The sequence below is a fragment of the Euleptes europaea genome, chromosome 3 (assembly GCF_029931775.1).
Source record: "Euleptes europaea isolate rEulEur1 chromosome 3, rEulEur1.hap1, whole genome shotgun sequence".
NCBI lineage: Eukaryota > Metazoa > Chordata > Lepidosauria > Squamata > Sphaerodactylidae > Euleptes > Euleptes europaea.
The window spans coordinates 108,965,300-108,987,496 of NC_079314.1; the positions used below are offsets into that span (position 1 = coordinate 108,965,300).

Sequence of the window (22,197 nt, forward strand, 5' to 3'; positions counted from 1 at the left end):
GCTTCGTGTGTAGGAGTGGGGAAACCAACCCGGTTCACCAGATTAGCCTCCGCCGCTCATGGGGAGGAGTGGGGAATCAAACCCGGTTCTCCAGATCAGACTTCGGCGCTCCAAACCACCGCTCTTAACCACTACACCACGCTGGCTCTCAAGGAAGAGCTGTGTCTGAGTAAAATTACTCTATGTCAAGGAAGAGCTGTGTCTGAGTAAAATTACACTTGCAAGATTCCACCCCCTTCAGCTTAGAGAACCACAGGTGTCAGTAGTTGATGGGAAACTCTCCACCCCAGGTTACCATCCCAAGGTGGCTTCCAGGTGTCCTACTAATTAGCTTGCTGGCTTCAGCTGGAATTTGTGTGTGTGGAGTTTGCTCATCTTCCAGAAAGCTCTCCTGGGGCAGTGCTCCGATTGGTTGAGAGGGGTCAAAAGATCAGTGGCCCAAGTTTTCGGTAAATGTAGATTATTCTGCTAGGCTGAATCCCGTGCCTTCCCTTACCACTCGTATTTGCTTGCCGTGTGTTACATCTCTTTGGATTGTGCCGGTGGCTCTTGAGCTGGGTTTAGCCAAAGCTATAAGAAGTTAGCATCTGCGCTAGAGTTACCAGGTTCTCCCTGGCCACCGGGTGCAGGGGATGGGGGGCATAGGATTACCAGATCAGGAAATTTATGAAGAGTTGGGGATGGAGACTGGGGAGGACAGGACAGGGACCTCAGTAGGCTGCAGTGTCATAGAGTCCACTTTGCAGGGGAACTGATCTCTCTAGTCTGGAGATGAGCTGTAATTCCGGGGGATCTAGGGTTGCTAACCTCCAGGTGGTGGATGGAGATCTCCTGCTATTACAACTGATCTCCAGGCGATAGAGATCAGTTCCGCTGGAGAAAATAGCCGCTTTAGCAATTGGACTCTATGGCATTGAAGTCCCTCCCCTCTCCAAACCCTGCCCTCCCCAGGCTCCATTCCCACAATCTCCAGATATTTCCCAACCCAGAACTGGCAACCCTAGGGGGATCCCCAGGTCCCACCTGGAGGCTGGCATCCTTAATCCTTTTTCTAACCGTTACTGTGGTTCCTCAGTGGAACAGTTTTCCTCGGGAGGTGGTGAGCTCTTGTTCCCTGGAGGTTTTTAAGAAGAGGTTAGATGGCCATCTGTCAGCAATGCTGATTCTATGACCTTAAGCAGATGAGGGCATCTCGGCCATCTTCTGGGCATGGTGTGGGGGGGAGGTAGTTGTGAATTTCCTGCATTGTGCAGGGGGTTAAACTAGATGACCCTGGTGGTCCCTTCCGACTGTATCTGTGATTCTAATCTTCGCTGCAAGAACCTTATTCAGTATTTTGGAAGTCAGCTTTGTTATTTTTGCATGCTCGAACCTTGGAACAATATTGTTTTAACTCTCTCTACTTTCTTTAAAATAAAGCCTATTTTAGCTTTATGGTATGCTGCTGTGAGTTCACTGGTCCAAGCCCAGGATAAGCTTGGTTACGTGATCAACAGGGGGGCTTGTTCCAGGGTCCTGGGTCTGAGACAGGGGAACAGTTCTCTCCGGAGAAGGCGGGGAAGCCTGGACAGGCCGGAAGCCGACAGCCCTCACTCGGAGATGCACCGAAGATAACTGTGCTTTTCTCATCCTAGACCTCAGTTGGCTTTCCAGAGTCCGGGTGAATCAGCCAGCTGTCCTGAGGCGTGCGGAACAAATTCAGACCCGAAGGGCCGTGAAAAAGAATTGGCAAGTAAGGAAAAAGAATTGGCAACTCCCAACTTCAGTATTCTGCTCGAGCTCTTCGTAAAAACAGCCATCCTTCCTCTGTGATTTTTAGTAGTGAATTTAATTCAGGGTTCCTGGAAACGTAAACGATTGAGCTTGCTTGTGTCTTGTTTTAACCATTCATTTTTTTAAAAAATGACAATAGTGATGAGTCGCAAAAAGATGACTCCTTGATCGAAGCCAGCTTGCAAAAGGGTGGGTGAGAGGTGTACACTCAGGAGTAGTAAAACCGCAAATGAATTTAAGGTATCTTTATTCATGAGTGGATGGGTGTGCGTGTTACCCGTGCCAGGACATTTATCCTGCTTCTCTGACAGTTCTCAATACCAAAGCAATTTCCTATTTTTCTCTCTCTCTTTTGGGTTTGTTTTTAATTTAGTGAATGATGCTAGCCCTTGTCTTCGTACTGCTTCTTGTATCTGGCATAGGGTTGCCAGCTCTGGGTTGGGAAAGAGATTTTGAGGGTGGAGGCTGGGGAGGGCAGGGTATGGCGAGGAACCTCAGCATGATACAGTCAACTGAGTCAATTTATAGATACTAGGTAAAGGTAAAAGTCCCCTGTGCAAGCACCGGGTCATTCCTGACCAATGGGGTGACGCCACATCCCGACATTTCCAAGGCAGACTTTGTTTATGGGGTGGTTTGCCAGTGCCTTCCCCAGTCATCTTCCCTTTACCCCCAGCAAGCTGGGTACTCATTTTACCGACCTCGGAAGGATGGAAGGCTGAGTCAACCTTGAGCCGGCTACCTGAAACCGACTTCCGTCGGGATCGAACTCAGGTCGTGAGCAGAGCTTTTGACTGCAGTACTGCAGCTTACCTCTCTGCGCCACGGGGCTCTTTATAGATACTGGGTACCAAGTAATAAAAGGGCGCTGGTGTTAGTTGGTGTTAGCTGTGTTTCTTGTCTGTTGTCCGGAAGAATGTATTATTACAGCATTTAAACTGAAGAGTTTTAATTTGATAGCCATGTTTTAGTTATATCGTTGTATGTGAGACCCTTCTGAGCGAGATGGAGTACATGTATGCACTCTTATTATTATTATCATGCCAATAAAGGTAACTGAAACTGACACAGTGCCATAGGGTTCAGCCTCCAAGGCCCCCATTTTCGCCAGGGGGAACAGATCTCTGTACTCTGGAGATCGGTTGAAAAAATAGGAGATCTCCAGGCCCTACCCGGAGGTTGGCAACCCTAGGGAGTTTGTTTTATTGTTTGTATCTTGCCATTTCAGTTGGGAAAAAATTTATTATAGAAATAAGCTAGAGTGATAGGATGGCTAGTGTTGGAGTAGGAACTTGGAAATCGGGGATCACATCTCCATTTGTGTCATAAAAAGTAATGGGCGATCTTGGGCCACTCTGTCTCTTTCAGCTTAAACTACATCACAGGGTTGTTGTGAGGGCAAAATGGGGAATGAAGAACGATGTACATTGCCCTGAGCTCCTTGCGGGAAGGACAGGATGAACATATACGAGATAGATTGTTCATAGTACACTCTTAGGACGTAATCCAGCACTGGGCAACGTATTGTTTAGCCTGATTATTTTAATGGTCTTGAGTGAGTTCCTATGTTCAGGTTCCCCAACCGTTCTGTGCCTGGGTGCGCTTTTGGAAAGTCAAGAACAGGTAGCGGGTGCCACAACAACAATGGCTGCTGGAGAGTGGGGAACCAAGGCCCGTCACGTCCAGCAGTCTGTTCACACAGTGGCCAACCAGGTGCCTCTAGGAAGCCCACGAACAAGACGACTGCAGCAGCACCATCCTGCCTGCGTGCCACAGCACCTAAAGGGAGAATGCCTTTTTAAGAAGAGGTCCTCTGCCATTCCTGGGGGACTTGTGCTTTAAGTTCATGGTCTGGCCTATCTACTGCAATCTGCATTCTTGTGGCTGCCTGCACCCCTGGGAAATCCCATCTATACCTTAAGAGGATCCAGAATATTTCCGGTACTATCGAATACTCCAGAAGCATCCCACAATTGAGCAAGAGAGACAATTTACTGGTTTTATCTAAGCAAGTGTGTGTGTGTGTGTGTGTGTAAAGTGCCTTCAAGTCGCAGCCGACTTATGGCGACCCCTTTTTGGGGGTTTTCATGGCAAGAGACTAACAGAGGTGGTTTGCCAGTGCCTTCCTCTGCACAGCAACCCTGGTATTCCTTGGTGGTCTCCCATCCAAATACTAACCAGGGCTGACCCTGCTTAGCTTCTGAGATCTGACGAGATCAGGCTAGCCTGGGCCATCCAGGTCAGGGCAAGTACTATCTTAAAAATGGATGTTGAGTGGATTGTACGATCAGGTTGGTTTAGACTGAGGCCTTGCTGCTAAATATCTTAAATTTTTGAGAAAGCCTGGCTTTGGAATATGCTGTCATGCTCTTATAGCTTTATAAAAATAACTTCCTGTGTTGTTTTTTTAAAGCCAAATTTTTTTTCCCTCCCTCTCTTTCTCTCTCTCTCTTTCTCCAAGTTCACACCAATTCTTGGAACCGTTTTTACTACATCTGTCTTCACAACTCATTTCACAAGTGGGGCGGCCAGAATCCCTTTCCTAGCAGCTGATTACCGATTCTCCATCAGTTTATTTTAGTCGGAAGAGGGATTCCAACTGAAAGGCAGTTTATTCCTTTTCAGCATTAAGGAAGACAAAACAATACTCCTAAGAGAACTGGCTGTTCAAGAAAGGGCGGAGAAAGGAGGCTCTGCAGCAACTTTGCAGGAGAGCCATGCAGAGACAAGGAGGACCCTTCCTTCCATTGGGCTTCCTTAATCAATTTTTAAAATTAAAATAATATTTTAAATATTTTTTATTAAAAAGAAAGGCATGCATAGAAAATACTCCCCTTCTAGCTCCTTCCATCTGGGCTATCAAGGTCTGGACAAGTTCTCACAGGGGTGTTGTTCAGCTTATTGGAATAGCGTGCATGAATCTTGTTGTATGCACCTTGGACGTATGCATGCGTAGGGTTGCCAGTCTCCAGGTACCAGCTGGAGATCTCCCGCTATATCTCCAGCCAATAGAGATCAGTTCACCTGGAAAAAATGGCCGCTTTGGCAATTGGACTCTATACAACAACAACAACAATCTCCTTTATTGGCATAAAATCAAAACATGGGGTGTCTGCATAGTAACATAGAATTATTGCAGTTGGACATTTCTGACAAGGATAAAACAATAGATAAAAGAATGGCGGAATTAATAAAAGCACTCTACTTTACTTGCTGACGAACATTCATAGCAAGTCTCAGGAATTGTGCTACTATCTCCAGTTTAGCAGGAGAGTGGTTATTCAGCAAGAAAAGAGCTTTAAAACAATCAGGAAAGTTTGACTTTTTTGTCAAAATAGGGCCTAAAAATTTGCTGCAAATTTCTGCATAAAATCTGCAGTGGAATAAGACATGTTCGATTGATTCAGTGCAATTATTACCACAGGGGCAAAGTCTCTCTGAGAGGGGGATTTTACGAAATCATCCTTCCAAAATCGCAGATGGCATGACATTGAATCTGGCCAGGGAAATTGGACTCTATGGCATTGAAGTCCCTCCCCAAACCCCACCCTCCTCAGGCTCTGCCCCAAAAACCTCCCACCAGGGATGAAGAGGGACCTAGCAACCCTATGCATGCGGCAATTAATAATGATGCTGATCGGATGAATGATAGGGACTTCCCCTCCATTTTGATGCCACTGGTATGAAAGCAAAAGTTGTTTGGCACATTTTCCTTCCGCCCTTTCTCCAAAGAGCTCAGGGCGGTGCCCGTCGTTCTCCCCTCGTGCATTTTAGCCTCACAACAGCCCTGTAATGTAGGCTAAGCTGAGAGCGACTGACCCAAAGTCACCCGGCAAGCTTCAGCGGCAGAGTGGGAATACGAATCTAGGCCCTCCGTATCCTAGACTGACACTCTAACCATTGAGACAGATCATGACGGGTAGCCGTGTTAGTCTGTCTATAGCTGTAAAAAACAGCAAGAGTCCAGAAGCACCTAAAAAAACTAACAAAATGTCTGGCAGGGTATGAGCTTTCATGAGCCACAGGTATCTGAAGAAGCGAGCTGTGGCTCACAAAAGCTTGCCAGAAATTTTGTTAGTCTTTAAGGTGCTACTAGACGATTGCTTTTTTCCTACTCTAACCACTGTACCACTTTAAGTATGTCCTCACTTGCTGTCTCAAGCTATATTACTTACAGTGCTCACACTAAATGTATAGTGGTCTAATAATTCCATGATTATTTGTTTTGATTTTTCTCTGAATTTTATGATTATCCGTTTTGATTTTTCTCTATGAACATTTGTAAATAACAATAGTTACAACATGCATAAATGGTCTGAAATGTGATAAAAGGCTGGCATGACATAAAATTATTCGTTTGGGGTTTTTCTTTCTGTCACTTTCCCCCTTTTAAAACTTGCCTTTCTTTTAAGGAGCTTAGGGCTGCATACGTGGTCCTCCGCTCCTTCATTTTATTCTCACGGCAACCCTGTGAGGTAGGTTGGGCTGAGCGTGTGTGACTGGCCCAAGGCCACCCAGCGAGCTTCAGTGGCAGAGCAGGGGTTTGAACCATGGCACCCCAGATCCTAGTTTGACCCTCTAACCAGTACACCACATAGTGTAATGATGCATTCTAAGCCAAAATTTCCCAGACCCTAGTCCAGCAGTCTGACCAGTATACCACATTGATATGTTCCTTCCTTCCTCCCTCCCTCCCTCCCTCCCCTTCCCCTCCCTCCCTCCCTCCCCTTCCCCTCCCTCCCTCCCTCCCCTTCCCCTCCCTCCCTCCCTCCCTCCCTCCCTTCCTCTCTCCCTCCCCTTCCCTTCCCTTCCCTTCCCTTCCCTTCCCTTCCCTCCCTCCCTCCCTTCCCTTCCCTTCCCTTCCCTTCCTCCCTCCCTCCCTTCCCCTCCCTCCCTCCCTCCCTCCCTCCTTCCCTTTCCTTTCCTTTCCCTCCCTCCCTCCCTTCCCTTCTCTTTCCCTTCCCTTTCCCTCCCTCTCCTTCCTTCCCTCCCCTCCCTCCCCTCCCTTCCCTCCCTTCCCCTCCACTCCCCTTCCTCTCCCTCCCTCCCTCCCTTCCCTTCCCTTCCCTTCCCCTCCCCTTCCCTCCCTTCCTTCCTTCCTTCCTTCCTTCCTTCCCTCCCTCCTTCCTTCCTTCCTTCCATGGACTCTGATCAGGAGAAATGGGGTTGATTCCCCACTACTCCAAATGAGCGGCTGAGGCTAATCTGGTGAACCGCGTTAGTTTCCCCACTCCTACACATGAAGCCATCTGGGTGACCTTGGGCTAGTCACAGTTCTCTTAGAGCTCTCTCAGCCCCACCTACCTCACAGGCTGTCTGTTGTGGGGAGGGGAAGGAAGGGGATTGTAAGTCGGTTTGGTTCTTCCTTAAGTGGCAGAGAAAGTCGCCTTATGAAAACCAACTCTTTTTCTTCTTCATAGAAGTTAAGTCCCAAAGGGTCCCTTGTCCTCGCGGCTGAATCATAAGGACTTTTGATTAATTACTTATTTTTTTTTAATACAGGCAGCTTGGCTTCTGAGAGCTGTCACCTGTATAGACCTCACCACCCTTTCTGGCGATGACACCCCGTCAAACGTCTGCAGGTTGTGTTATAAAGCCAAGCATCCCATCCGAGAGGATCTGCTGCAAGCTATGGACATGCACAATAAAGGTATGGAGGGGCAAAGCCGATGCTAAAATTCTCACCGTTGGTTGCTTGCTATCAGTCAACTGAGCTTGCGGCCTGGCAGCGATTACTGTAATAACACTTGACCAGTCTGAGCGTCGTGCCTAAAAGTCTGAACAGTTTTCTTGGGCGCTATCTTTTGGTCAGCTCATAAGAACATAAGTAAAGCCATGCTGAATCAGACCAAGGCCAATCAAGTTCAGCAGTCCGTTCACACAGTGGCCAACCAGGTGCCTCTAGGTAGAAGCCCACAAATAAACCTGCATCCTGAGATGCTTTTAACTGGAGGTGCCCGGGATTGAACCTGGGACCTTCTGAATGCAACTGCGTTCTACCACTGAGCCACAGTTCCTCATGATTTCTACTGCTAGATGGCAGTATAAGGCCAGTTAATCTGTTGTGATGCTTTGGTTGCTTTTACCGCAGAGCACAGTTAGCTCTGTTTGGAAGTGGTTGCATGAACTAGCGGAAAAAGTTAAAATTCTGCCCTGTAGTAACCCTCGTTGAATGCCGTGACTAAATAATGCAAATGTATGCAATTATGTTTCATTTAGGTGTATTTGCAGTTTCAGTAGACAGAAGCATGTATATAGAGAGGGAGAGGGAGATATATATATATATATAGAGAGAGAGAGAGAGAGAGAGAGAGAACGCTATCAGGATGGAGTTAACTGAAACTGGGGTACATTGTTAGAGGTATTGCTGTCTGGGGGATCAGTAGCCTGTTTTGCTTCCTCTTTAACATTCTGCTTGATTATTTTGTAATATTTGCTTGTTTTACAAGAGGCCCTGAGTCTGCTGTGCTCGCTTTCTCTCCTCCATAGTGAACTAACAAAGCAGATCCATTGCAAATCCATTGAAGTCACAGGGCTTAGAATTGGTGCGATAGTTCTTGTGTGTGTGTGTGTGTGTGTGTGTGTTAAGTGCCGTCAAGTCGTTTCCGACTCATAGCGACCCTATGAATCAATGTCCTCCAAAGTGTCCTATCCTTAACAGCCTTGCTCAGATCTTGCAAATTGAGGGCCGTGGCTTCCTTTATAGAGTAAATCTATCTCTTGTTGGGTCTTCCTCTTTTCCTGCTGCCTTCAACTTTTCCTAGCATGATTGTTTTTTCCAGTGACTCTTGTCTTCTCATAATATGTCCAAAGTACAACAGCCTCAGTTTAGTCATTTTAGCTTCTAGGGTCAGTTCAGGCTTGATTTGATCTAAAACCCACTGATGGATTGCTCTTAAAATCTCCTAGCTTTGCCCCTGGAATTTCTCGCCACTGAGGAAAGTGGGGAGCGCAAAGCGATACACTACACTTAAGGTGTGTGTATGTTATGTAAAATTGCTTCTGACTCATGGCAATCCTATGAATCAATGTCCTCAAAACGTCCTATCGTTAACAGCTTTGCTCAGGTCTTGCAAACTGAGGGCCGTGGCTTTCTTTATAGAGTCAATCCATCTCTTGTTGGGTCTTCCTCTTTTCCTGCTGCCTTCGACTTTTTCTAGCATGATTGTCTTTTCCAGTAACTCTTGTCTTCTCATAATGTGACCAAAGTACGATAACCTCAGTTTGGTCATTTTATCTTCAAGGGTCAGTTCAGGCTTGATTTCATCTAGAACCCAGATTTGTTTTGTGGCGGTCCACGGTATCCTTAAAACTCTTCCAACACCACATTTCAAAGGAATCTACTTTCTTCCTGTTAGCTGTCTTCATTGTCCACTTAACTTATCCAACTGTTATCAATCGGTGGTAGGGGCAGGGAAGAAAGATGAATCTCTTAACAAACATTGGCAAGACTGTATCCTGGCTTAGGATAAGATGATGGGTGTCCTCCACATGTTTATATTTATTGAAACTTGAAGCACACCAATATACAGGCACCGTAAAGTTTTATAATCGATAATGCTATGTTCCTTGATTCACCCTTCTCGAATGCCTGCCATGTCTGTACAGCCAGACTGCTGCATAATGTGAATTTCTTAGCGAAAGCCTCCATCTGGACGCTTTCTTTTTAAAGATGCAGAAGGCAGTTCGTTGGTTTTCTTTTAAGACCTTTGGGAGAAGAACTGTGATTAAAAAATGGAAAATGGTTTGTGAAGAAGAACTTCGTAATAACAAACACAATGATGCCTTTTGATCCATAATTTCTCCTTTGTCGGGGAAACCTGGAATGCAGTGAAGGTTTGATCTAAAGAAACCTTTTTAAAAAAGGTTGAGAAACCATTGCAGTGTATACAATTACCTTCTCTTTCAAAAAAAAAATGGGGGGGGAGATGACTTAAATATTATATTCAAAGTTCCTCTGATACAGAAGATTCACTGGTGACTCAAAACTGATGGAGTTTTTCTTATTGTTCAACAAACTCTTTGCTGCTTCTGCCCTCGGACCTCCCTTCCTCTTAAGATGTTTTTATCCCACTTTCCCCCCGATAAACGGTCTCAAAGTCGGTATCATTAATAGTAAAAACAGTATAAAACCACTAAAACCTGATTCGATACCATCCCACCGGAGCAGGCTACAAGAACAACATGCTAAGCAAAGACAGATAGATAGATCACGGTGCGTAGCTGTGTTAGTCTGTCACTAGCAGTAGGAAAGAGTAGGAGTCCAGTAGCACCTTAAAGACTAACAAACTCTCTGGCAGGGTGTGAGCTTTCATGAGCCACAGCTAAAGAAGTGAGCTGTGGTATCTGAAGGAGTGAGCAGTGGCGAACGAAAGCTCATACCCTGCCAGAGATTTTGTTAGTCTTTAAGGTGCTACTGGACTCTTTTCTACTGCTAAAGGCAGAGAGATTAGGCATGCACAAGTCTTTCTAAGCAATTCTGCTCCATGGCATGTTCTGGAATATCAACAAAATGGGTGCTTCTCTGTTGACGCATTCAGGAAAGCATTTCCATGGGTGGGACTACCTGGAAAGCCGCGTTATCCTGTTGTGGCTGTCCTGGCAAGCTGGCAGGAATTGAAAAGCAAGTAGGTATTGCTCTGATGAGCAGATTAGCCTCCTGGGAACGTTCTGGGAAAGGCAATCTTGCTGTATGGAATGTTAATGGTTTTGCTCTTTGCTCCCTTTCTCTTGTTTGCAGGAAGGTTACAATCATAAGATTATTTTGACTCATTGCTTCGGTTTCCGTGTAACCTCTTTGTTTCTCCCACCTGCACTCGGGTAGAATATACTGCGCTTGCCACCCCATGGTATAAAACCTCAATCTGCCCACTTACTTTGGCCCAGAGAATCGACAGCAAACATAGTAGAAAAAATGCTCGTAAATTTTTAAACCGGTTTCCTAACTAATCTTTTCTCTGGGCCTTCAAAAACGCTTTTGGAACTGGAGACAGAAGCGTCCCCGGGCAATCTTAGGCTGCAATCTGAACAACACTTTCCTGGGAGTAAGCGCCACAGAATAACGCGAGACTTGCTTCCAAGTAGATCTGCTTGGGATTGCTTCCTGAGTGCCTGAAGTGGAAAATCCCATTGCCGCCCCTCCAAACAAGTCAAATAAATAATGAAATAACGTGCAGTTTGTTCCTTTTCAGTGGTACTCCAAATTTTGCTGCCTGGGATGCCCTCTCAGTTATCCTAATAGGAAGGCTGGCCCTAAAAATAGCTTATTGGTGAAGGATGCCAAAAATCTGCAAAAATCTGCAACAGTCAACTCTGGGTGTTTGTTTTTGCAGGTATTACTACTGCTGCTGTTTGTGTGTATCCAGCAAGAGTCACCGACGCTGTGAAAGCACTCAGGGCTGCTGGCTGTAACATCCCAGTAGCTTCAGGTAAGCTTTTAGTCTTTATTTGGGTAGAGAAGAAGAAGAGTTGGTTTTTATATGCCGACTTTCTAAACCACTTAATGGAGACTCAAACCGGTTTACAATCACCTTCCCTTCCCCTCCCCACAACGGACACCCTAGGTAGGTGGGGCTGAGAGAACTCTAAGAGAGCTGTCACTAGCCCAAGGGCACCCAGCTGGCTTCATTTGTAGGAGTGGGGAAACAAATCCAGTTCACCAGATTAGACTCCACCGCTCCAAACCACCGCTCTTAACCACTACACCTCACTGGCTGGAGGACTCAAATTGTTCAGTTATTGGTACTATGTCTGTTAATACACTTTAATCCCACCCTTCCTCAAAGGCGCTCAGGGTGGCATATAGGGCACTCCGCTCCTCGGCTTTATCTTGCAGCAGTCCTGTGAAGTAGGCGAGGCTCGGGGAAAACGGCTGCCCCAAGGTCACCGAGCACACTTCGTGTCTGAGGGAACTCCCTGGACATGACAGGAGTCCTCGGCTTTGCCCTGAGGGTGTGCTGCCATTTTGAAAAACGAGTTCCCAGATGGGAACTCCTTTAAACTGTGCCACGGGCCCCCAGTTCTGGTTGGGAACCCCGTGGTGCACGGGGAGGAGGGGATCCCTACCTTGTTCTTCCCTTGCCCCCTGTGCCGTTTTGAGGAGAAGAAGAATTGGTTTTTATATGCCAGGTTTCTCTACCACCTAAGGGAGGGGAAGGGAAGGTGATTGTAAGCTGGTTTGAGTCTCCTTTAAGTGGTGGAGAAATCGGCATATAAAAACCAACTCTTCTTCCTCTTCCTCCTCTTCTTCCTCCTCCTTTTCTTCTTCTTCCTCCTCTTCTTCCTCCTTCTTCCTCTTCTTCCTTCTTCTTCTTCTCTTCCTCTTCTTCCTCCTCTTCCTCTTCTCGGCTTTTGCCTTGAAAACCCCACCAGGGGTCGCCATAAATCAGCTGTTACTTGACGGGGGGGAAAATGGTAGGGTTGAGGAATGGTAGACAGGAAGGTTGTTAGGACTGGCAATTGTAATGGGTTGTACTGTCAGTTTATTTATTGGGAAGATTTCTATGCCACCTCTTCAGGGTCCTGCTCGAGGCGGCTTACGATTAAAACCACCGTATAAAACACAAGGCATTAGCCATATGCAGCATAAAAAAACATTTATAAAACAGAACCGATCATTAAAAAGCGGATGAAGTAACACCCTAATTGAAAACCTGATTAAAAAGATGTGTTTTAGCCTGGCACCGAAAGTAAAGTAAGAGCAAGGGGAAGGGCGTTCTGAAGGGAAGTGCCCTGTCTCTAGGGGGCACAGAGAGCAGGGCTTGTGAGACCAGGCTTAACTGGCAGGCTGGATAAGATGGGAAGAGACGGTCCTTCGGGTACCCTCCTTTACAATGAGGGCTGTCACACCACCAACGGCACTTGGTCAGTTTCATGTGCAGCCTGCAATTATTTGTCTTATGGATTGCGGTTGTACCTCTCCTCAGTGGCAACGGGGTTCCCAGCAGGACAGACGGCCCTGAAGACTCGCTTGGAGGAGATCCGGATAGCTGTGGAAGATGGTGCCAAAGAGATTGACGTTGTCATTAACAGAACCTTGGTCCTGACGGGCCAGTGGGAAGGTGAGTGGGAAGCTTATACCCTGGCAATCTTGGTCTATAAGGTGCCACAGGACTTGAATCTTAAAAGTTAAGTACGTAGTCAAAGTTAGAGAGGTTCAAAACAGATAAAATGAAGTATTTCTTCATGCAATGTGTAGTTAAATTGTGGAACTCGCCGCTCCAGGGTGTGGTGATGGCTGCCAACTTGGAAGGCTTGAAGAGGGGAGTGGACATGTTCATGGAGAAGACGGCTATCCATGGCTGCTAGTACCAAAATGGCTACTAGTCATGATGCATACCTATCCTCTCCAGGATCAGAGGAGCAGGCCTATTATATTAGGTGCTGAGGAACACAGGCAGGACAACACTGCTGCAGTTGTCTTGTTTGTGGGCTTCCTAGAGGCGCCTGGTTGGCCACTGTGTGAACAGACTGCTGGATTTAATGGACCTTGGTCTGATCCAGCATGGCCTTTCTTATGGCCATCTTCTGGGCATGGAGTAGGGGGTCACTGGGGGTGTAGTGGGGAGGTAGTTGTGAATTTCCTGCATTATGCAGGGGGTTGGACTAGATGACCCTGGTGGTCCCTTCCAACGCTATGATTCTATGTTCTTAAGAAATAATTTTGTCATGCTTTGACTCTCTCCCCTCCCTCCCTGTGCTTATGCAGTTTGTGATTACCTGGAAAAGAAAATAAGAAAAGCTTGTCACCCTGACTCGTTAGTGCTCGCTAAAGACCATGACAGGTTTTTGCAGAGCTTTCTGCGAGAGAATATCGTAGGGGGTTGGAGATGTATTTCCCCCTACTTTTGTCTAAGTTAATGTGAAACAGGAAGGGGAAAACATGACTACGTGGGTGCCAACGTTCTAATTATTTCCAAACAGAAATGTTGAAAAGAACTCAAGGGGTTGTTGGTTTGGATGGTATCTTGTTAAAAAAAAAGAGTGGGGTTTTTTTTTTTTGGTTCCTGACAACAAAATCTGTGTGTTTTCTAATTGGTTTTTGCAGAATCTCAGGGCACACACGGTGCCGTTTAGACTGCTGTTGCTTTTCTCCCTGGAATGCTATTAATTAGTGAGCTTGATAATACGGGAGAGGATGGGCTTTCTTTTCCCCCCGTAATTGGTTTTCTCTTAATGTACCTTGAATGGTTTGCCTTTAAATGCTGCCAGTGCTCCAATAACTAAGCTTCATGTTAACCCCTCCCCCCCCCAAAAAAAAATGCTTGGGTACAATTAGTATCCGTGCATTAGCATGCAACTTCGCTTTTAGCTGGATAATCCAGTTCTGGCCGCCCGTTTGACAAGAACTGTGTTGGACTTTTGCAGTCTGATTCTCTGTGCCAGCGTTCTGCTGCCGAATGCTGGCTTGCTGATAACTGCGGGTAACAAATCCGAGCGAGACCAGGTTGAACACATGAAGCTGCCTTATACTGAATCAGACCCTTGGTCCATCAAAGTCAGTATTGTCTACTCAGACCGGCAGCGGCTCTCCAAGGTCTCAGACGGTCTTTCACATCACCTACTTGCCTAATCCGTTTAACTGGAGATGCTGGGGATTGAACCTGGGACCTTCGGTATGCCAAGAAGATGCTCTACCACTGAGCCACAGCCCCTCCCCTAAAACATGTTCCTGGCCCATGGCCCTCCGCTGTGCAGCTGCTGACTGCAAATCCTCTCTCGCGCACTTCACTGCCCGGCAGAGTCAGCAAGAAGCAAGAAAGAGTAGCCGCCACATTGCTGGTCCCTCTAGGGCAATTGGGAAGGGTGTCTAGAGGGGAAGCAGAGCATAATTTGTGCTCGGTTTCCTCCGCTGTCTCTGAGCACTAACCCGTGGTGCCGGCCCTGATGATCTAAGCATTTTCAGCATTCAAAGCTCTTGATGCCCATTATCTTGTAACTCGTTGAGCAGTTCGTTCCTGCCCACCTTAGCCGCTGTCGAGCCTAACTGTGGCTTCCGTTAAACTGCTGTCGCTCCACATGAACACATGAAGCTGGCTTATACTGAATCAGACCTTTGGTCCATCAAAGTCAGTATTGTCTACTCAGACCATCAGCGGCTTTCCAGGGTCTCAGGTAAAGGTATTTCACATCACCTACTTGCCTAGTCCCTTCAACTGGAAATGCCGGGGATTTAACCTGGGACCTTCTGTATACCAAGCAGAGGCTCTACCACTGAGCCACAGCCCCTCCACGGCTCCAGAACATGTTTTGATCTAGATCATGATGGGTTACCGTGTTAGTCTGTCTGTAGCAGTAGAAAAGAGCAAGAGTCCAGTAGCACCTTAACGACTAACACTATTTCTGGCAGGGTATGAGCTTTCTTAAGTCACAGCTCCCTTCTCCAGATACCAGATGAAGTGAGCTGTGACCCATGGAAGATCATACCCTACCAGAAATTGTGTTAGTCTGTAAGATGCTTTGAGAGAGGTTTTTAGAGTCCAGATCTCCAGGCTAAAAATACCGAGCTCCTTCAACTTTTCCTCATAGGACTTGTTCTCCAGACCTCTCACCCTCTTCGCTGCCCTCCTAGTTTGCACCTGAGTCTGTGCTGATGCACTCCTTCACAGTAGCTAAAAGAGAAACTTTCTCTCAGGGAGGGAAGGTGTTGGCACTTGTGTTTGTGTTGGGCGAATATAGTTTCTGATCTGTTACCCGCCTTGGGTCCTAGCTGCTTGAGGGAAAGGGGAGCTTATAAACGTTCTCATTTTAAAATAAACTGAGCCTCCCCAGGGGAGAAAATTCCAAAGTCTTGGTGCTTCCACCAAGAAGGCCCTGGTCATGTGGGCTCCTTCTCCAAAGTTTTGAAGATAGTGGGAAACAAAAGCAGAGCCCTTTGGGTCAAACCAGCTTTCAGTGCAAAGGAACAAAGCCAGAAGAGGTGACATAACAAAGGCACAATGATGCTCAACCACCTCCTCTCCCTCCCACACACCTGCGATTAGGAAGGCGAATCCACCCCCAAGGCAATTTGCGACATCGCTCTGCATTATCAGACTGGGAATGTGGTTTTTTTTTTTAAAAAAAAAGAAAATTCGCCCTTGATTTCTCGCTGTCTCGCACACGCTCCCTTTTTAACGCTTTTGAAAAAGCCGGTGGCAAAAGTTGAGGGTCGTGCTTGATGGGTAACTGCTGGACTTTCTGAACAGTCTTCCAGCACTTAATTTGTTTCAAAAAAAAAAATTGCTGAAAATGTTAAGTACTTTAGTGTACGTCCAATTATGCCGAGCTTTAAGTTAAATCTGCTGTTACCTATTGTTGAATATCTTTGTGCCACTTGAACTATAATTGACTAAGCCTGGTCTTTAACAATTATTTTAAGTGCTCTCTAATGGATTGGAGTACAAAAGCGAGCGTATTGTGTGGCTCCGTTTTTAGGTTCGGTGCGGGGTCCTTGCACCGGATTTGCTGAACTCGTTTCTGATAGATAGCTTTTCTCTAACAATCTGCCATTAGTGTCAAAAAAAAAAGTATTTTTTTAATGCTAAAAAATAATTCCATATACCTCCCCCGCCTTGGTATATCACAAACAAGGAACAAAAGAGATGTGATCCTTATTGGTCTGTGCCTCTCTGCCTGAAGATCCCTGTTGGATCAGACCAAAGAGGTTTTCATTGCAAATGGTCACACCTAGGAATGTTCCAGAGTGTAGCTGTGTTGGTCTTCAGTAGCTCAGCTAGATTCGAGTCCAGTAATACCTCAGAGACAGACAAGAGGAAGAATTTTCTAACAGTTGGAGCGGTTCCTCAGTGGAACAGGCTTCCTCGGGAGGTGGTGAGCTCTCCTTCCCTAGAGGTTTTTAAGCAGAGACCAGATGGCCATCTGTCAGCAATGCTGATTCTATGACCTTAAGCAGATGATGAGAGGGAGGGCACCTTGGCCATCTTCTGGGCATGGAGTAGGAGTCACTGGGGGTGTGCGGGGGAGGTAGTTGTGAATTTCCTGCATTGTGCAGGGGGTTGGACTAGATGACCCTGGTGGTCCCTTCCAACTCTACGATTCTATGATATTTTGGGCATCAGCTTTCAAGAGTCAAAGCCCCCAAAATCTGCTCAGTCTCTTAAAGTGCAACTGGACTCGAATCTAACTGAGCTAGGCCTTTTATGCATGGCTGTTTCCCTTTGCAGCTGCTCCTCCAATGACTTCGGGTCTTTGGGTTGATTATGCATGCTGCTTCCGACTAACAGAGGTTGCCTCGCTCTCCCCCTGAATTTCCCATGTTTTCCTGCGTTTTCAAATTCGAAATAAAACAGGTCCCTGAAAACACGGGGAAATTCAGGGAGAGAGTGAGGCATAAAAGACCCTAGAAAGGTGGTACTAATCATTTGGCCTCTCCACTTCCTTCACTGTTAATCGCCACCCCATTTCCACAAGGACAGTCGGGAGGCAAATCAGGTTGAGTGTCCCTTATCCGGACATCTGATATCCGGACTGATCCGAAAACCGAACGTTTTGAGCTGGCATGCAGGCATTACTCACAGGCCCTCAGCAGTGGTGTTGACGGTTCAATGTACACAAAAATTATTTAAAATATTGTTTAAAATTACATTCATGCTTTGTGTATAGAGCATATATAAAACATAAATGGATTTTGTGTTTAGACTTGGGTCGCATCCCCAAGATATATGCAAAAATTCCAAAATATTCCAAAATACGGAAAGATCCAAAATATGGATCACTTCTTGTCCCAAGCAGTCCAAAATATGGAAGGATCCAAAATACGGACCACTTTTCGTCCCAAGCAGTCCGCATAAGGGATACTCAACCTATATCAATTTTTCCTTCCTTCTGGAAGTGAGCATTTTATCACTTCTAGGAGCCAGCGTGCTGTAGTGGTTAAGAGCGGTGGTTGGTAGCGGTGGATCCTGATCTGGAGAACTGGGTTTGATTCCCCACTCCTCCACATGAGCGGCTGACGCTAGTCTGGTGAATTGGATTTGTTTCCCCACTCCTCCGCATGAAGCCAGCTGGGTGACCTTGGGCTAGTCACACTCTCTTAGTCCCACCTACCTCACAGGGTGCCTGTTGTGGGGAGGGGAAGGGAAGGTGATTGTAAGCCGGTTTGAGTCTCCCTTAAGTGGTAGAGAAAGTCGGCATATAAAAGCCAACTATTCTTCTTCATCATCATCATTCAAATCTTTGGCATTTGAATGAATAGCATAGTCTATCAGGAAAGAAGACATGTTTTTGAGCTCTAGTCGGGAGACTTGGGACCTACCGATCCTGCAGAGGGTGATCTCCTTAGAACAAACACGCTGACCAAGATTTCAGATGTGCTAAAGCTCTGTAAGCTTTAATTGGAGGGTTTCATCTTGGAAACCAAAGAGAGAGAGCACTGTAACTATTTCTTATAGGCGAATGCATATCCCACAACATCACAGAAAGCAGCTTTCCAAATTACATGGCCTTTTGCTTCATAGGTCACGGAAAGGGTTTTGATCTATAGGTAATAAAACATATAACAATCTGTTTATACCCGAGGCAAGCTCCCAGCAGTTTATGCTGGACCCACAGTCTCCAAATTCGTACGAATCCCAAGTTCTATCCAGTAACCAGGTTTTACGGACCTATATTCAGCTGCGGTTTTACGTCAGTCGGAAGTCTTGTCAACCCTGGCTCGCCTTTGTGTTATAAAACTACCTTAAACACAGGTCCGTACGTATGAGAACAACACTCTCCTCTGAATTGATTGTTGGGACGCTTTGCATTTTAGACGTAAATACTGTACTGCTGTGTTTTAAAGTCTTTTGTGAACGGGAGAAACGGGGAGGAGAAGAAAGGAGGGGGAAAGATGCATTAAAAAGAGCCAGTAGCAGAGTCTCTAAAAGCATCTGAAGAATATTAATGTCTTCAGATGCTTTTTACAGGTGAAGGGGCAGAAACACAGATGGCTGTCTGGCACTCCGAAGGGGGCGGATTCCATATTGGAGGGGGCTTGCGGTAGCCGGGGTCCAGCTGCCTGCTAACTTATGATAGGGAAACACAGTTCCTTAAACACAAATTAATGTCTGAGTGAAGATTAGTTACTGTGTCGAAATCCTGTCTCCTATCCAAACAAAAAAACCCTATACCGGCATAAATTTCTGAAGTGGCTTCAACTATGAAAACCAAATCTGATAAAGGCACATCATCTGTTTTAAAACATCCAACGATGCTTGAAAACTCCTTTGCTTTTTCCACGTTTTAACGTACGGTATTTGTTTTATTTAAAGCATTTATTAGCCGCCTTTCTAACTTACAGAGCTCAAGGTAGCTTATGGCATAGGTAAAACACATAAATGCAACTACATTAAAAACACAAGAGCCAAGATTTAAAATCACAGTTCAGTACTAATGACGTAACCAAATGCAGCCCTAAATAAAGCCGTCTTCGACTGCCTCCTAAAGATTGAAAGTGAGGGGGCCAAGCGCATTTCTCCAGGGAGGTTGTTCCATAATCGTGGGGCTGTCACTAAAAGGGCCCTCTCTCATACCCATCAAAAGAGCTTATTTAATTGATGGGACAGTCAGGAGAGCCTCTCCATGTAAGCTTAATTCCTGGGGAGGAACATATGGGAGAAGACCCAGTCAGGTGGTAACCCAGTCCCAAGCCATGTAGGGCTTTAAAGGTCAAAACCAACGCTTTGAATTGGGCTTGGGAGTGTGTTGGTCACCAGTGCAATTGCCATAATATCAGGGCCAGCAGTCTAGCAGCAGTGTTCCATACTAGCTGCAGCCTCCAAACATAAATTGAAATTTTAAATTGCTGGTCTTTAAATCGTGATTGAATTATAAATTTATTTTGTGTGGATTAGATCCGAGTCTTCCAAATTTTTTAAATCACGGAGCACTTTTCAGGAGAGAAATTTGTCACGGAGCACTAATTTTCTCCTAGCACCTATATACCGAACCGAATGACAGCAGTATTTTTCTTTCCGATCTCTTCACGGAGCACTAGGAGATGTTTCGTGGAGCACCAAGTTCTCCTTGGAGCAGTTTGGTTACCCCTGGATGATAATTCTGCTATTTGTTTGATATGTATAGATGCTTTTAATTAATATTGAACATTAAGTTTATGGAATAATATATGGAAAGACTATGTAAAATAGAGCACATTTTTAACAACTTCTAGTAACAACAAAAGGGGGAAAAACCCACCCACTTATAATAACCCTGGGTGAACAGGAAGGTCTTAGATTGACACCTAAAGCTAAGAAAATAGTGTCAGGTTTTCAGAAGCAGGGAGAACATTTTAAAAGGCTGGAGCACTACCACTGAAAAGGCCCTGTCCTAGGTAGCCTTGCTTCTGACAGTAGGGTCCTCCAGTGGTCTTACTTCTCAAGCAGGATTGTATAAGAATAGGTGACCAGCAATTTGCATTGCCAAAGATTTCAGGTTTGGGGTGGATTTGGGGGTATGCAAATACACGCATCTTAAAGCTGATAATTTCAGCCAGAAAATGTAGAGGGTGGGGAGGGAGGGAGGGAGGGAGGGAGAGACTTTCCGGACCTTCCATATAAATATCTGCAAGGTGGCTTACAATGAAGAGAATTCTAAAATTAATAAAACAAGAAAAGTTAACAGGTTCGCCTGAACCTGGAATGCAGTACTGAGCTCGACGCAGATATTTCACCGTCCTTTCTTTCTTACCAAATTGCCTCCCTTCCAGTCCTCTATGAGGAAATCCGTCAGTTCCGTCAGGCCTGCGGCGAAGCTCACATGAAGACCATCTTGGGGACTGGAGAGCTGGGATCGCTTGCTAATGTCTACAAGGCCAGTCTGATAGCCATGATGGCAGGTAATTTCCATATACATAATTTGTTTTTTTTCCCCTCCCAAATTTAGGACGACTAATCTGGTAACAGCCAGATGCATAGGATTCAGCCACGGGGAAGTCATTGTCCGTCCTCGTCAGAATTCCCAGCCAGAGTTTGCCTAGGCGTCTGGAGTCTGGGTTTACCCTCATATGAACATATGAAGTTGCCTTATATTGAATCAGATCCTTGGTCCATCAAAGTCAGTATTGTCTACTCAGCCCAGCAGGAGCTCTCCAGGGTCTCAGGCAGAGAGGCCTTTTGCATCATCTACTTGCCTAGTCCCTTTAACTGGAGATGCCGGGGATTGAACCTGGGATATATATTCTGCATGCCAAGCAGATGCTCTACCGCTGAGCCACAGTCCCTCCCCTGGCAGCGGCTCTCCAGGGTCTCAGGCAGAGGTCTTTCACATCACCTACTTGCCTAGTCCCTTTAACTGGAGATGCCAGGGATTGAACCTGGGACCTTCTGCACGCCAAGCAGATGCTCTGCCACTGAGCCACAGCCCCTCAGTACCTGCAGGGGGGAATCACAGATCAGAGGGGCCTTGAGGTGGGAGAATGTGCATCCTGTTTTCTGTATCAGTTCAACACCTGTGTATGTAGTTACTGGGTGTTGCTGTTGTTCCTGCAGCGAAGCGCAGTGGTTATCTAATCTGGTGAACCGGGTTTGATTCCCCAATCCTCCACATGAGCGGCGGACTCTAATCTGGAGAACTGGGTTGGTTTTCCCACTCCTCCACATGAAGCCAGCTGGGTGACCTTGGGTTAGTCACAGTTCTCTCCGAACTCTCTCAGCCCCACCTATCTCACAAGGTGTCTGTTGTGGGGAGAGGAAGGAAAGGTGATTGTAATCCGGTTTGATTCTGGGCCCGGTGGCAGCAGCTTCCGCTGAGAGGAAGAGAGAGGGGGGGGAAAGGGGGCACGGCGTGCCTGCCCTCTAAGAGAGAGAAAGGGATGGGCAATGCGGCTCCTGGCAGGGGGCTTGGCGTGCCCACACTCCAAGGGAGAGTAGGGGGGAGGAGGCGGCACCGCTGCAGTGGCGGTGCCCGGGAGCTGATGGGAGGGTAATTTTGCTGCCGCCAGGCTGGAAGTTGAGCAGGGGGGAGATGGGATTCCCCCCTCGAGGTTCACAGGCCCCCACTTGTTTAACCCAGTTGTTAACTTCCTACTCACCTCAAAACATTTTTAATTGTCCATTAAACATTGCTTTCAAATTATTTACTGGTTGAGTATCCCTTATCCAAACTGCTTGGGACCAGAAGAGGTCTTTATTTCGGATCTTTCCCTATTTTGCAACATTTTGAAATATCTGGTCCCCAGCTTGAGGCAGAGAGAGCAAAGCAGCTTTTTGCAGCCGTGCCGGTGGTAGTTCCCTCCTCCCTGGAAGGAAAGCCGGCTTTCCTTTCTTTTTTTTCCTCCCCCACCCTTTCCCATATTCCTTCCACTTTCCTGTCTCCTCTGTACCCTGTTCCGGGCGACTCGGATCTGCCTGTACGGCTCCAAGTTGTCCAGTTTTCAGGTCAGTCTGAATATTGGATGTCCGGATAAGGGATGCTCAATGTGTGTTTGCTACTTTTAAAAATTTCTGG

General features: G+C 46.3%; 1 protein-coding gene across 1 annotated transcript in view; it reads left to right on the forward strand.

Moving 5' to 3' along the window:
• The window catches only part of DERA (deoxyribose-phosphate aldolase), a 56,019-nt gene that overhangs the window by 12,742 nt on the left and 21,080 nt on the right, over positions 1–22,197 (forward strand). The window contains exons 2-6 of the mRNA XM_056846975.1: positions 1,635–1,732; positions 7,276–7,423; positions 11,106–11,201; positions 12,699–12,833; positions 20,459–20,587. Of these exons, the coding sequence (XP_056702953.1) occupies positions 1,635–1,732; positions 7,276–7,423; positions 11,106–11,201; positions 12,699–12,833; positions 20,459–20,587 (606 nt within the window). The remainder of the gene's footprint in view (positions 1–1,634; positions 1,733–7,275; positions 7,424–11,105; positions 11,202–12,698; positions 12,834–20,458; positions 20,588–22,197) is intronic.